General features: G+C 46.2%; 1 protein-coding gene across 1 annotated transcript in view; it reads left to right on the plus strand.

Moving 5' to 3' along the window:
• Positions 1-16,505, plus strand: part of nmo (serine/threonine-protein kinase nemo) — a 277,179-nt gene that overhangs the window by 206,313 nt on the left and 54,361 nt on the right. Inside the window, 1 exon segment of the mRNA XM_033466160.2 lies at positions 1,990-2,096. Within this exon segment, the coding sequence (XP_033322051.1) occupies positions 1,990-2,096 (107 nt within the window).

Consider the following 16,505-nt stretch of genomic DNA (forward strand, 5'->3'; position numbering starts at 1 on the left):
GCAAGGCTCGAATAATCGTATCTCCTCTCCCCAAATTGTCGACTTTCGTGGACAATCTGAGCGTCAATTGGAGAGACATTACTATATCTTCAGTCATTTTTATATACCGAAAAGATTGGAATAACGCGTTCATACTTAACACTTCCACGACCGCGCTAGAAACCGAAAAAATGTTCGTAAAACTAAAATATTTCACTCGATTAAACAAAAATTACGAAGCACACTTCTGCAGCATTCGTGCCTCTTGCAGATCTTGATAAAATGAAGCGATCATTTTTAATTTTTCATTGATCATCCATTCGGTCACCGATCGACTGAATTTAAAGCGGGGAGATCTCCCCGTTCGGTTGGCTAAGTGTTAACAGAAAATATTCTGTATAATAAATAATAATAATTAGAGATCGCCGGCACGAGTCGGACTCGTCGAAGTGCGGCAACGGGTTAAGGGTGTCGAGCCTGGTTACCGAGCGAAAGATTTCTTCTTTCGCGAGCTAGTTCTTCTTTTTTAATCGATCGTAGACCGCGCGAGATATCTTCGTTGTCGTACGAAGGGAACGAACGAGGAGACCGAGAAAGCGGAAGATTATGGATCCGAAGAGAAGTCCGCGAGACTCGGGGAACAATAGCGGAAGGTTCTCGACGGAAGGGAAAAATCCGAGAAGGGATTTTCGAAGGGCGGATCGAAGGTTCGCCGACGGAGGCGAGCGCAATTAATCGGTCGGTAATTCGGCGAATAATCGGGCGGGGCCGGGCCGGGGGGCAGGAATGTCTGTTCGTTCGCCGTTTCGTCAACAAAAGCGAGCCCCGGAAGCGGACGGTCCGCCATTGTGTCGGCCCCCTGGTCCCGAGGAAGTTTCGAGCCCGTCAAGCGCCGTAAATTAGCCTCCCGGTTTATTAAGGCCAGCTACTTTCGTCACGGTACCACGACATCGTTCGGATTCTTCCTCGGTCAGCTCCGCCTCCGTTTTTACCCTTTCCCCTCTGCCCTCTGTCTTCGCGATTTTCCTTTTTTCTTTCCCTCCCGGTTTCTCTTTTTCCCGCGTCATTTCGACGGATTAACTCCCGCGAAGCCGACGAGAGGTATCCATTAAGTCGTCGTCGTCGTCGGGCCGAGGTTTCGCCGTCGACGCGCCGACTCGTTTCGATCGATCGATCGCGCGACGAGCCGACGATTTCGATTCGCGCTGTCGCGATCCGATTAAACGACTCGGAAAAATGGATTTGACACGTGCCGCAGTATTTCTCGCGGCAGTCCTTCGCACGCGAACGTCGGAACCTGTTGTCCCAGTTCGAACTGAGAGAACTACGGTAATGTTTCCCTAACTGACGCTCAGATTTTGGAGAAAAATGGACAATTTGGGCAGAGGAGCCTTGCGAATTCGAGCCTTGCAACTCGTTTTTATAGTCACTGATTTTCAATAATTATAAAAACGAGACGTCCTTTTCTATGTACAATCTGAGCGTCAATTAGAGAGACATTACTGTATTTAGCTTTCCCTTGGCCACGGAACATTTTTGTGCGCAATCTGGGCGTCAGTTAGAGAGACATTACTGTACCTTTTGGAGTCTCGATGTTTCTACTCTATTCGAACAATTGTATCGGCTAACAACACTAGAAGAACACGCGCCGTTTCATTCGTCGAACGAAGAACAATTTACTTTCATTGCCTAAAACAGTAAATTTAACCCCGAATTTATTTTCAACTTGTAAACGAAAATGGACAACTTGGGAAGAGGAGATACGATTATCCGAGCCTCGCGCCTCGTTTTATAATAGTTGACAATCTGCAAAAATGAAGCATCTCCTTTCCCGAAATTGTTCATTTTTGTTTAGAAGCTGCAGAAAAATTGGGGAGAATTTTACGAATTTAATACGCGTCGATCCTTGTTGAGACAGAGAGAAAATCAGCTGGACGCGGTCGTCGTCCTACGGCGAACGATTTCTGTAAACCGGTTAATAACAAATTCCTTAACGATTCATTCGAATAGATACGTGATCACGGAGCTGCTTCAAAGCGATCTGCACAAGATCATCGTTAGTCCGCAGCATCTCAGCCCGGACCACATCAAGGTCTTCCTGTACCAGATATTACGAGGTGAGTGAAAGCAATTCTTCGGTAGCTCGTTAACCCTGGAACTAGGTCCGCTCCGACAAATTCGAGTGCCGTATCCGGCGAACCGATCGCGATCGTCTCGCATTTGTCTCCCGCCGCGCGGACCCACAGCATTTCGTTTCTCGTCGCCCTCGGTTAAATGTTCGAGCGAAAACGTGCCAGAACGGACTTCTCTCGCGCTTTATTAACTCTATTTTTACCCGAAAGGTCAAGAGACACCTTTCCGAACCTTCGTTTAATCCGTCGAAGATACCTCGGAAGATATCTTCCGAAATTTCAATTAATTCTACGAATCGGGTCGGAAGATGCGTTCGAACGTTTTAATCGAGAATTATTTTCCATGTTTTATCTTCGAAGCATTTTATTTTCCCGTTGTAAAGTTAATTCGATGAAAATTGCTGGACATAGAAAATCGTAAAAATTGCTATAAAAAGCTTACAAATTTTGAAGATCGAGTTACTATATACAGGGTGTCCCGAAAATGTCTCGCAATCCGGGAATGGGTGGTTCCTGAGGTCATTCGAAGCAACTTTTTCCTTTGCGAAAATTTTCTCCGAGGCTTCGTTTACGAGTTATCAACGAAAAACACTGACCAATAAGAGGCGAGCTCGGCTGGCGCGCGGCGGCCCAGTCAACGAGTGCGCGGTGCCCAGTTCCGCTCACTGGCTCGGCCGTCTCGCGCCAAATGATCTCGTCTCCGATTGGTCACTGTTTTTCGTTAATAACTCGTAAACGAAGCCGCGGATCGCATTTTCGTTAAGGAAAAAGTTGCTTCGAATGACCTCAGGAATCTCCCACTTTTGGATTGCGAGACATTCTTGAGACACCCTGTATATTTCCTACTAGACTTCCTTTTACATTAATAAATAAAATGGAGTATCGGCATACAGTGAAATAAATCGTCGCGATCGCTTTAAACGGCTCGTTCCGTGCAGTTCGCGTTGTTCGTCTTCCGCGGTATGTTTCGCATTGTTCGACTCGTTATCCGCGAGAACACGGCTACAGCCGGTAACAATAATATCGAACGCGACGCTCGGAATACGTAACTGCCTTTTGAAGTTAAACGACGCCGCTGCACCGACGGCATAACCGCACAATAACACCCGTTTACAACTTTCATCTCGGGGCCGCGTTCGTCCCCGAAATCTCTAGATTTATCCACAAAACCACCGGCAATCCATTAACGTTGCGCCGCCACGCAACGCTTCCATAGAACCGGGCCACAATGCCCGGTTTTCTATCGCGCTCGCCATAACTTCTGGCTTCGACTTCGCTCGTCGAGGATCGCGACCACCTGCCGCAACATTAAATAATGCACCGAGCACGCTCGAATCGTACTTAATTCGATTTCGTAGATCGAAAGCCGAACGCTCTGTCGGTGATCGTTTGAAAATGATCGACCGATCCGAAGAGTCGAAGAAATCGACTTTCAGCGTTCGCTTGAAAAACAACAATGTTTCAAGAATACATTCGCAAAATGATAATGCAAAATCATCGAAATTGTCGCAGATGCAGCGCTCTGAATGAGAGAAGCACGCTTTGTCGGTCTTTCGGATTTCTTGATCGAGGACGCGCATGATCGCGTATATAGCAAGCACGAATTTCATTTTTCCGGGATAAAAAAATTTGAGGTGAAAGCTGAGGCATCGGAGAAGGTGTTCGCAACGGTCCGATAATAAAATATTCCGCAATTCTCTGGTCAGAAAATGCCAAAGTCTATTATCTCGTAGAACAGATTCACATTTTGGCAAGCGTAAAATACTCGTCTTTATCAATTTTTCTATAAAGATCCAACGGATATCGTTCGGCGAATTTTTATTTGCTAAAACAGGAAATCTTGAAGATTGTAAATTTTCCTACAAAAATTCGCCGATCGTTCGGACGCGTTCCCGCGGGAACTCAGAGAAGAAGATATCGTTGGAACATTTTCGATCGCGATTTTCCCGGACTGTGTGTTTTCAGGCTCGCCCTTCCGTTACGTTTCCATCGAATCGTCGCTCCCGTAACAGTAGTTTTAAAGCGGCACCGGGGAGGGGGGGAAAAAAAAGAAGAGAAGAGAATGGAAAACGCCGCGCGAACTGCGAATTAATACGTTTCATACGGGTTATTTCAGGCCGCGACGCGATCCCGTTTCCAGTGGCGAAAAGGCACGAATTTAATTGCACGGCGGATCGATCGTTACCTAAATCAATCCAGGAATTTCCAGCCCTTCGCTTTAATCCCCGCCGAGCGAGATAGACGAGATAACTCGACGTTTCGATCGTTTCGATCCTTTGTCGGGACCCTCGTGTTTTGCGATTCAACTTTCGCTGGCAAAACGCGATTCGCTAAATAGTCGATGGATCGGCCCGATTGCGCAACTCGTTCGGCTATCGAAACTAATTGCACGACTCCGGGAAATATTCCGCAGCGGAATTAATCAATTTCGAGCGATCAAATATTTTTTTTTCCAACCGCCGACGATCCAATGCAGAAATGTTGCAACGCTTGCGAAGACTCGTTTCTCTATTGTCGTTGCTAGAGATAGGAAATAATCGTGCGTTGACTTATTTAGTAATCGCATCGAAGATCTTTTCGATAAACATTTTCTGCATCGATTGTAAGAACTCGAAGGAAAATAGAAAATTTGATTCTTCCCTCGATAATTTTAGCAAGATGAAAATGATCGATTTATGTTCTTGAATTATTTCAGTCTCTTCCGATACTTTTGATTCGATTTTTAATCCGATAAATAATTTTCAAACGATCGACCAATTCCGTCGAAATTTTTGTGTCTTTTCTGCGTCCAAAATTTTTGTGCCTATATCAAAACTTTCACTCAACTTCAACCTCGCAAAAATTATTCGACGGAAGCGCTAAATTATTTTCTAAATCCACAAGATATATCCAAAACGCGACACACACAAAATTGTTGAAACAAAAGAACTAATTTCTTGAGTCTTGGAAAGCCTCCACATCCTGAAGTGCAGGCTTTCCATATACCTGAGAGTACACAGGTATAATTACACAGTAATTCTCATACTGTGCGCTTGTTCACCGTGTCTCCTTCACTTCTTTCTTAAATACATTGGGTTGTCCGGAAAGTTCGTGCCGATTTTGTAGGAAAATTAAAACGCAGCTCATTAAAATATTGGAGCCAAGCTTCACAGTATGATCGCGGATGGTTGATTTTGATTTATTTAGCATTCCTGCTAATTGACGTAATGTCGAGCGTGGGTTATTCTCGATTTCTGTTCTAATCGTATCCTCGTCTGTGGTGGACGGCCTACCTGGGCGTTCTTCATCTTCAAGGTCGAAATTTCCAGCTTTAAACCGAGAAAACCACTTCCGCACAGTTCTTTCGGCTACAGCATCCTCGCCATAAACAGCGCATATCTTATTCGCCGCTTGTGTGGCATTTTTGCCCTTTCGGAGAAAGAAAAGCATTAAATGCCTATAATGCACTTTATTCGCCACCATATTCTAAGGCGTGCAAAACTGATAAAAATTAACGAATCGTAACCAAACTTTTTTCCAAATATGGCTGAAGTTATCTCTTTTAGAATATGTACACGTGTCATTTGTTATCAATAATTGTGACATATTCAGTCGGGTCTCTCACGCTACCTACCGAAAATCGGCACGAACTTTCCGGACAACCCAATAGTTATTTACGTGTGTCTCATTCTACACCCTTTTATTTCAAATAACCCCCGCAACAAAAATTGACAACGATCGAACCCAGAAAAACGAAAAAGGAGAATCTTACCTGGTAGATTCAGCTCGCTGTCAATTTCCGGCCCGACCCTCGAACTTCCTCCTCCTCCACTCGGACTCCAGATTATCTTGCTCCTTTGACGAATGACGAGGCTGCCGCTTTAATTGGTCCTCCAAGTTTTTCCAGGGGCAGGGGGCGGGGGAGCGGGAGGCCGCGCGTTGTTCATTCATTCGATACAGTCGGGGAGATCCTCGGATCGCTGAAAAATTCATTCGCTCCGAGCCTTTCAGCCCCCGAGCCCTTCGATATCTCTCTTTCCGTATTTCTTCGCGCAGAGCACGCCACCGCGGAACGAACTTTCAATATTCCCGTCGCCCTTCGCCCTTCTCGCCACCACCCCCGGCCTTGTAATATCGAGATTGTACGAACTCCGCGAATTCTTTCATCCGATACTTCGGTAAGGAGCTCGATCGCGAATCGGCGCCGTCTTTGTGAAATTAAGAAGCCAAGTTTCGCTCTGCTCCGTTCACCGATCCTCATTATCCGTTAATACGTTTCGACTCGGTGTTTTCTTCCCTCCACTTCGCGATTTTACGAGCAACGGGTAACTTCCCGCAAATACTCGATAAATAAATAAATAAATAAATAAATACTACGAAATGAGAAATCGACCGACCAAATCAGCATTTTTATTTTGTATTCCAGTTCCGCGTGGATGAAAGTTGAAGACTTTCGAATCTTCGACTTTTAAACTGTTCCTTCAAACGCGCGAAAGTCGGCTCTTAGAACTTTTCCAAAATCTCAGCCATCGTCTGATTTCGTTAGAAAGTTCTTCCATAAAATTCCACGTATTTCTGCGGGAAAAGAGGTCTGCGCGAGCCCGGAGAAGGTCGAGAAACTATGTCGCGACGTCGCGGTGTCGCCGAAATTTTTACGGACTGTCCAACGGCGGTCCGTTAATAAGCCGGTAATTTCTTTTTTTATTTTTTCGCGAGGAAGCTGCTCCCGTTGCCGCGACAGCTCTCGAGACACTCGAGAAGCCTTCGTTGGCCTTTCCGACCGCGAGAGATTGATGCTCTTTTCGACGGGCGTCCACTTCGTTAAGGCTTTCGGTCGGGCCCCTTCTCCTCCTCCTCCTCCTCCTCGTCGGCCCCCTTCGCTCGACTTTTCCCAGCCAGGTGCTACATCCGAACGTGATCGCGAAACTTCGCTGACCCGGGACACGTGTAATTTCTGCCGTTCATTAAATTTTAACTCGCAGACGATCCTTCAAAGTGGATTTTAAAAGTACCGTAACTCGATTAACTTTCCCGGGCCGCGGAATCTCGGGCTCGCATCAGCACGCGTTAAACAATTACTCTTAAACCGACCGGTCGGCCGATTCGCTTACGAACTTCGCCACATTTTAGTCGGATTAATCCACGGCTGGTACAATTCGTTTAACCGCGAACTTTGCGTGCACGGGCGAGAAGCGCGGCATCGTTTTGCCCGCGCCGTTTATTTTAACGCTGGGTTTCACGTCGGAATGACGGGTTCAACGTTTTCTGAAACGTTCAGAAACGTTCGCATAGATTTAAGGAGAATCGATTTAATATATCTGTCTCTAAAGTCTACACAGGCTGTCCCAAAAATGTCTCGCAATCCGGAAATGGCGGGTTCCTCGGATCATTTGAAGCAACTTCTTCCTTTACAAAAATTTTCTTCGAGGCACCGTTGACGAGTTATCAACGAAAAACAGTGCGCCAATAAGAATCGAGTACGGCTGACGCGAGGCGGCCAGGTAAACCAGCGCGCGAAGCCCAGGTCCGCTCATTGGCTCGGTCGCCTCGCGCCAGCCGAGCTCGCCTCTCATTGGTCACTGTTTTTCGGTGATAACTCGTTAACGGTGTCTCGGAGAAAATCTTTGTAAAGGAAAAAGTTGCTTCGAATGACCCGAGGAACCCGCCACTTTCGGATTGCGAGACATTTTTCGGACACCCTGCATAAACGTATTTTTATGTAGAAAACTTGGAGTTGATTCATTTTGTAAAAGAAGCATCGACGAGCTCGATATTTCAAGCAGACAACTTCGGAGAAAAATGACAAAGAAGCTGCAAATCGTCGTTTTATAAGACGCGTGTAACGTTTCTTCTTCGAACTAGAAAATGTTTTACGTTCAAACCTAATAAGAAAATACTATTAAAAATTGTTAATACACAGATCGCGATGTCCAAGAAATATGTGTACACAAACATGGAAAGGTCGTAGTCCATGATTAAATAAATAAATAAATTTCCCAAGATAAAAAGTCGAAAATCACGAGGCGCGATTTTCATTACGGAATTATTGGCGTGACAAAATAAATAAACGATCGAACTGTAAAATAATTTGAAAAAATCCTCGAGCGATCGAGTCTGCCGCTGCTCCCCTTTCGGTTAATTAAACCGCGGTCCGCGCTTTTCCCGAAGCGGCCGCTCGAAAGCATTACTCGAGAAGTCTTACTTGAAAGCGGTCGCGATTCTTTGTTGTCTGCGCGTCCCACAGCGGCACCCCCGCGTTCCGGGCGGCGCACCCCGCGCTCCCCGGCGACGGGTTTTACGCGCCCCCTAACCGCTGGAAATGCAAATAACAGCGGAATTTCGCGTCGCCGCGCCGCCTCGGCGCTCGTCGAAGGAACGTGCTCGCGGAGTAATAATTATCGACCGTCGTGTCCCCACTGGCCTGTCCCGTCTCTCACACCCCCGCGGGCCCTGCGAAGAAGCCGCGGGAAAAAGGGCTGGCGAAATGTTTACATCGGAGAATTCGTTATTTCGCGCGACGACGCTCTGCAATTTCTCCGATTGTTCGCGGATCGAACGCGTTCGACTCGCGAGAAACGCGCAGAGTCTCCGGGGGCGAGTTCCGGTTTCGCGAACAATCGACCACCCTTGCGGCGAAAATCTGCGTTTTCTTGTTCGCGCTCGTTCAAGGCAGAGCTTTGTTATCGTTCGTTATCATTCGCGGTCATTAATTATTATTCGGTCAAGAGGAAGCGAACGTTGCCACGAACGACTGCTTTCGAACGTGTTAATCCTTTGCAGTCGGAGTTATTCGAACTCGAAATCCAAAATAATTTTCCAGGTCTATTTTTGACACTTCAATTTCATATAATCTGATTATATAATCATTCGAAATTTCATAAGTCATTCGAACTCGAAATCCAAAATAATTTTCCAGGCCTATTTTTGACACTTCAATTTCATATAATCTGATTATATGAAATTCTGATTATATAATCTTCTGATTATATAATCTTCTGATTATATAATAATCTGATTATATAATAATCTGATTATATAATCAGATTATATGAAATTGAAGTGTCAAAAATAGGCCTGGAAAATTATTTTGGATTTCGAGTTCGAATGACTCCGTCTGCAAAGGGTTGTAGATATGAGATTGAATTTCGTGACTCGTGCAACAGTCGCGCATTTAACAGTTCTTCTAAATGCAAAAAAACATTTGACAATATTAAAGTTATTTCGTAAACGCGATAGGACAATATCTAGTACAAGGCCTTGGAGTCGTCATTCGACTGCAAAGGGTTAATTCGCGAAGCGATACATTATGCGATAATTAACCCTTTGCACTCGAAGCTGTTTCATTTGTTTTATATGATTTATTGCGATTTATGAATATGAAGCTTATTGGCAAGTACAAAACTTGCAATTTTAACAGTCTTTTATATACAAACGCGTCTGACACTATTATAGTTATTTTGAAAATAGTATAGCAATTTTTAGTGGCGCCTCGGAGTCGCGACTCGAGTGCAAAGGGTTAAGCTCTTCGCTCTAATATTTCTATGAGATAAACGTAAATCGAAAATGTCACAAATTACACCAAAACTGCAGCATTCTCTCGTGATACAGATTCCCTTACGTTACAAGAATTACGCGAAGATCGGCGAACGCGAAAGTAAAACGAAACCGTTTCCCGTCGCGAGGAATGGTTCACCGGCTGCGCAACGTTCTCCGCAAATTTAGAATTCCGTGGCGACAGGCCGCAGCGAACAGATCGATACCGAAAGTGGCAAAGGAAGCCGGGGAGGTAGCTGAAAAAAATCATTTACCAAAACAGAGAGAAGCAAAGCGAAATGGGGTGCGCTGTCAGGGGGTTCTCGGGGGTGGGAACGCCATGAGCCAGGAACCAGGAGCCAAGGGACGGGGGAAGACTCCCGGGTTTTGATCTCGCTGAGACGCGACTTTGATTCTCGGTCGGGATAAAAAGGGTTGAAGGACCGACACGAGTGGTGTCGTTACTACTTCCAGCATCCCCACGGAATTTAATTTCAAAAGGCGGCGGCCGAGGGGGGCGCGCGGAGCGACACGACGCAGTTCCTCGATATATTCCGCGAGTGGAAGTTGTCGAGCGAGAGACGCGCGTATTCACGAATCCGCGTTTAATTACTCCTCGATCGAGGAAAACCACCCCCTCCTGTAGTAAGGCGACGTTTACGGAGCCTTCTGCGACAGATTCGCGGCTCCTCGACGCACCGGTGTCGTCTCCTGAGTTTATCGTCATCAGCGTTGCCAGAGACAAATTTCGAACGAGTCGAAGAGTTTTACGAATCGAGAATCTGAATTCGATTGGAACGATGACAGAGTCTTTCGCGATTATTATAGTCTTCCGCGAGAATTTCACGAGACCGAAGATTACAGTAATGTCTCTCTAATTGACGCTCGGATTACAGTAATGTCTCTCTAACTGACGCTAAGATTACAGTAATGTCTCCCTTACTGACGCTCAGATTACAGTAATGTCTCTCTAATTGACGCTTAGGTTTCAGTAATGTCTCTCTAACTGACGCTAAGATTACAGTAATGTCTCCCTTACTGACGCTCAGATTACAGTAATGTCTCTCTAATTGACGCTTAGGTTTCAGTAATGTCTCTCTAACTGACGCTTAGGTTTCAGTAACGTCTCTCTAACTGACGCTCGGATTGTGCAGAAAAATGGACAATTTGGTAAGAGGAGATACGATTGTTCGAGCTTTGTAGCTCGTTTTAATAGCTGTTGACGATTCGGGACTATAAAAATGAACCGCAATGCTCGAATAAATATGATAAACATCTAAGCGTCAGTTAGGGAGACATAACCGTAATCTGAGCGTCAATTAGAGAGACATTACTGAAATCTTCGGTCTCGTGAAATTCTCGCGAAAGATTCTCGTCGAAAGATTTAAAAAATTGCAGATTTCTTGCACACAGCTATTGGTCGATATCATCATAAAACCGCGATCTTTGTCATCTTTAATTTGTTATAACTCATAACAGAGCGTCGACCGATTTCGATCAAATTTTCAGCATCTTTTAAATTTTATAGTATTATATAATAATAATAATATATTAATATATTAAATAATAATTATATAATAAATAAAAAGAATATTAATATATTAAATAATAATATATTTTATATAATTATAATATTATAGTTATAGCCTCGGATGAGAATTAAAAAAGAAAACGAGAGTTTCTTATCCTTTTCTTGTCATCCCAAATAATAGGAAAATTTAAAAAAAGGCACTTTAGTCGAATCATTTGGTCGAGTTTCGAAAAAGCCATTACGTTTTCGGAGGTGTAGAAACGCTTTCGTGGGCCGTCTATTCCAGCAGAGTCTGTTCGTCGCTGTAACGGTCGACGCGTTACCGTGTCAGGGCTATAGCAATTAGCACAGAAAATTCCGATGGAGAAGTTTTCTCTCCGCGGTGCCGTCGGGAACGGGTTCGACCGGATAGCGGAAGAAAGAAGGACCGCGGGGCTTAGGGTAACGGCGACAGAGCAACCGGTGTCTCCTTGTCGCCGGAAAGCGTGGAAGGCCTGGTCGCGTTAATACATCATCCGGATTCTGTCTATAGTTTCGCGAACTCTTTTCGGCCGGCGGTTTTCGAGGGTAATTTGTCACGCCGGGTTTCTCCCCGTTGTTCCCGCGTGTCGTTGGCCGCCGAGCCGCGCCGAGCCGAGTCGAGACGAGCCCCGGCAAACCGCGACGGATAGGACGCGGTGCGGTGCCGCAATCGCGGCACAAAAGGGAGCACGCGCTAACCACTCTCCGCCCGACCACCCCGGAAGAAGGTCTGCGGCCCGACAACCGCGCGGAATCATTATGCACACTCCGATGAAGATGCTTCTCTGAATAATAATTTCTTTTTTCCTTCCCCCTGGTTCGTTCCCTCTGTCTCCCTCCGCCCCCCTCCTCTGCCACCCTCCTCTCTCTCCCCCTCCACTCTACCCCTTTTTCTCTCGTTTGCTTTTATTTCTATCTGTCTCCTCTTTTTCGTTTCGTTGTCAGGCATGTCGTCATTAAAGCTCCTTTTTCTCCACCCCCGCGTCGACGTTCCTTCATAGGGGAATGAAAGGAGCACACATAGAGACACACACGTACACAGAAAGAGAGAGAGAGAGAGAGAGAGAGAGGCAGCGCCCGATTTTCGTTCGCTTTTGCCACCGTCCGCGTTTCAATACCACGAAAAATTACCGTGTTCCCCATGACTCGTTGGCTTTCAAAGACGCGGACGCCTTCTGCCTGTCGCTTATTCCGCGTTCCACCCCCGCGCATCGGATTACCAAGGGTTCCGCGAGCCTCGCCGGCTCCCTCCCTCGGCCTCCATTGTCGGCGAATTTTCGACCGTCTCGCGATATCGTCGCGGGCTCGCCTTCGATGATAATTTGTTTCGCCGACTATAAAACCGGCGAGAAGGGTGCCGCTGCCGCGGACACCTCGGCAACACGCGACTACTCCTCGCTTTCTTCGAGGCCTCCTCCGAAGTAAACGCGACCGAAATCCAGTTTCTCTCGTCCCGATTCGTTAACCGCGCTTGTAGTCTCCATTCGCAGTTTGTCTTCGCCGGCTCTGCCCCGTGTAGACTATTTTCAGTCGCGATAGCTCCAAGATTGTCTTCCGGACAGCTACATCGCGCCTTCGTTAAAATACAATTGAAACCGAAATGACGTTCGATAGTCGGCTCGTCGCGTTTCCCAGCATTTCATTTCGCCTCGTAAGCGAGCAACCCTGCCGCGTCCTTTAGGTTCCTTTCTGTTCGAGCACGGTTTCCTTTATTTTGAGATTATTAGAATTTTATATTCGCACGCATCGACTTAAACCTTAACGGTCCAATGCCAATGCCATACACGCGGCAGAAATCAATAAAACCGTAAAATCTGGCAGGAAACGTTGCAAGAATAGGCACGATTGTTTCGATGAAAATATGAGCCATTTATTTTGAAAGTGGCATAAGCCACTTTTTTTCTTTTTTTAATTTTTTGAGTCCTGAATACTCCTGGCCGAAACGGTTCGTAGGGACGGAGCGTGGCTATCGCTGACCATCGCTAGGGGCGGAATACTTTTTTGCCACACTGAAGTGACTATTCAAAGCGCAAACAGTAATAAATTATAGTAATAAATTATACAAGACGATACTCTGCTGACTGAGTCGTTCTGAGTGCTTTGAGTCGCGAAAAGGTGACAGTGCAGGTAATTATTTTGAAATCTAATTGGTTAGAGAATGGGACATAAAATGGGATTTCCGTTTCGGAAATTCCTGGGGATTTTTATGACCCTAATATTGCCCAACCGCTACCTAAGGAAGGCAAATTACTAACGAGTGTCCCTGTATTAATTTTTCACGAAAATAACTGCATATCGATTGAAAAAATCGACAAACGCATATATGCGCCCTTAGACCAGGCCGATGACTTAGAGAGAACACATAAATGCGGCCTTAGGCTACACGGATGACTTTCGCCAAACGCATATATGCGTCCATAGAGCTCTAAGGGTTAAATGATAAGATACCGTTCAATTGTAATTAGTGTTACCATTAACTCGATTTTTTTCAAAAAGTGACTTATGCCACTTTCAAAACAAACGGCTCATATATCAACGCAGTTTTATTTAAAAAATGAATATCTCTTCTCTATATTCGACACAAAAATTTCCAGTACAAAATTTCTCCTTGTCTGAAAAACGGTCTGGACTTGGCACTGTGTAAACTGGAAATAAATAGTTCTGGCCCCCTAAGGATTAATAAATTACACTCCGAATGTTTAAAGAATGATTCCGTTTTACGAAAAATAGACAAACGCAGTCGCAGGATCTTCGTTCTCTCCATCGTTGTTCCGAGTACACGGTTCGCTCGCAGCTGGTGCCACGACTCGCCAGTGTATGTCTTCTGTGACGCCACCGTGGCGTCAACGGTCAGGATGGCGCCAAGCAAAAATCCACCGAGGATGGAAACAATTGAAATCGATCGAGCAACGTCCGCGCGTCGACGTTGCAACGTCCGATCTCGTGAATTCCACGGATCCGAAGGATCCCGGGAACGCTGCGAGGGTCCCGGCACGCCTGAAAACTTTCAATCGACAGACTCGTTCATTAGGAGAGACATTTTTTGCCCGTCTTGGTTGTTCGTCGAACGGTCTCCGACAGCGAGGATTAGCATAAACATCGCACGGGCGGCGCTTTCATTTGAATTTAGTCGCGTCGCTTGTAAACAACGAGCGACAAGGAGTCGCGACGCGAGAACGAACGTCGTCGTCGTCGCGATAGGAACGGTCGCTGAACGTTGCACGCGCGCTGCTCTTTCGGCGTGTGTATAGAGTTCTTCGGCTTTTTTCGAGGAGGGTCTTTCGTGCGGCACGGATAATTCTTCACAGTTTATCTCGGCTTTTCCAGGAGCCTGATTTCGCCCGGGGCGAACGAGAAAGGAGACGGGAAGTGTTTGCGCGCGCGTCGGGACAACCGGCCGCCCCTCCGGTGAATTATGAGATTTAATTTAGAAGAGAGGAAACACCTTTTATCTTCCTCGGACGTTTCCGAGTTCGGGGACGACGGGGGAGATGGCCTCTCTGGCTCGAAACGGTCATTGGTTTCCGGAGGCTCGCCGGTGTGTGTGCGTGCGTGCAGAGATCGATCGTCGACAAAGTGCCGCGAGCCGGACGGCGGACTTTTCTCGATTAAAACGCCGAAAGAAGCACCGCGATCGGTCATCGCGTAATCATCCCGATGGCCGTCGGTAGATTGCGGATCTTCGTGCGAAATAAAAACTGTCCCACTTGGTCGCAAGAGTCGCGAGTGGGATAAAAATGTCTTTTCTCTTTTGGTCAACTTTATACGTTGCACACAAACACAAAAATACTCTCAAATTCTTCTCGCGTCTTTAGAATTTTGTTTTTGACCTAATCGTAGTTGTAAAACGCGGGTGTCAAACTCGCTGCCCGCGGGCCGCATGTGGCCCGAGATGAACATTTTTGATGTCAAATATCAGGACGTAAACAATAATTTAACTTTATATATGTTTATTACAATGTACTTAGTACTTAGTATTTAATTATAATTTAACTTTATATATGTTTATTACAATGTACTAAGTACTAAGTACTTATATAGGTACATATATAAGTATATATAAAAGTTATAATACAAAAAAAAGTTATAATATAGCTAAATACATATATAAAGTTAAATTATTGTTTACGTCCTGATACTTGACATCAAAAATGTTCATCTCGGGCCGCGAGTTTGACACACCCTGTTATAAAAGATGCATAAAACCCGTGGTCTAGACATTGGTCGGAGATCAACCGAGAAAAGATTGATCGATAGACGACGATTCTACGATCGAAAGGCGTCTTCGCCGGTTGGGAAATATCTGACGCTGATTATCGATCTTCTGGATCCGAATCGTTCCTCGGACATCGCCGAAGCAAGAGAATTCGCTGAAACTAATTTCGTTCGGTGCAGATGTTTACCCAGCATCCTCCCAAGAAGCCATAAGCGCGCAAAAACGACGCTGTAGCAGACATTAAGGACTCGGATTACCATGAAAATCCCACAGCTCCTCGAGCTTTCAAGCAGCTTTTCTCTCCATCGGGAAGCTTCCCCGGATCCTAAGAGCGTCGAATGCATCGCGATGCACCGAATAACAAAGAGAAAAATCGGCCCGGCCCGAGGCGGATGCGACGGGACAACGAGAGATCCCTCTCTTTCTCCGCGGCATCTCTCCCCGGGATACATCGAATCTTCGTCGCAGGCCGGGAGATTCGGGCTCGTTCGAACGTTCCCACCCGGTAGAACGTGGCACGTAAAACCCGGACAGATAGAGCAGAGAGCAGAGAGCTCCTCTTCTTCTCTTGACTGGTCCGAAACCAGTCCTGCCACCGCCCATCCGTGACCCCAGACCCCGTCATCCGGTCGCTTGCTCGCAGCCGCGCCACGCCGCTCTCCTCCGCCTCGCTTAACCTCGCTCCTCCTCCTCCTCCTCATCCTCCTCTCTCTCTCCCTCTCTCTCTCTTTTTCTCTCTTCTTCTCTCTCCCCAACCTGGCTCCACGCTCGCTCGCTATCCTCCTCCATGATGTTTTAATTAAGTCGGTCCCTATTCGATAGAGAGCCTATCCGACCTCCACCTTCGCGTGTCAAACCTTTTTTCCTTGCTTATTATCCGGCCGATTGTTTGCCAACTGTTCTTCGCTGTTTAACACCTTGTCCGCTCATCCTTCGGCTCGTCCCGGGCTCTCCTTGTCGCGTTGATTCGGGGTTAGGGGTGAACGAAGGGGAGAGCCCTCTCGGTACGAGAGTAGTCGGATAGATTGTTTGTTGATCGTGCGCGTTCACCGAACGCGCCTTGTTCTCGGCATGAATATCCTTTCGGTGTAATTGTTGGTCTTGGTTGAGACGG

This window comes from Megalopta genalis, chromosome 1 (genome assembly GCF_051020955.1).
Source record: "Megalopta genalis isolate 19385.01 chromosome 1, iyMegGena1_principal, whole genome shotgun sequence".
NCBI classification, from domain to species: Eukaryota; Metazoa; Arthropoda; class Insecta; order Hymenoptera; family Halictidae; genus Megalopta; species Megalopta genalis.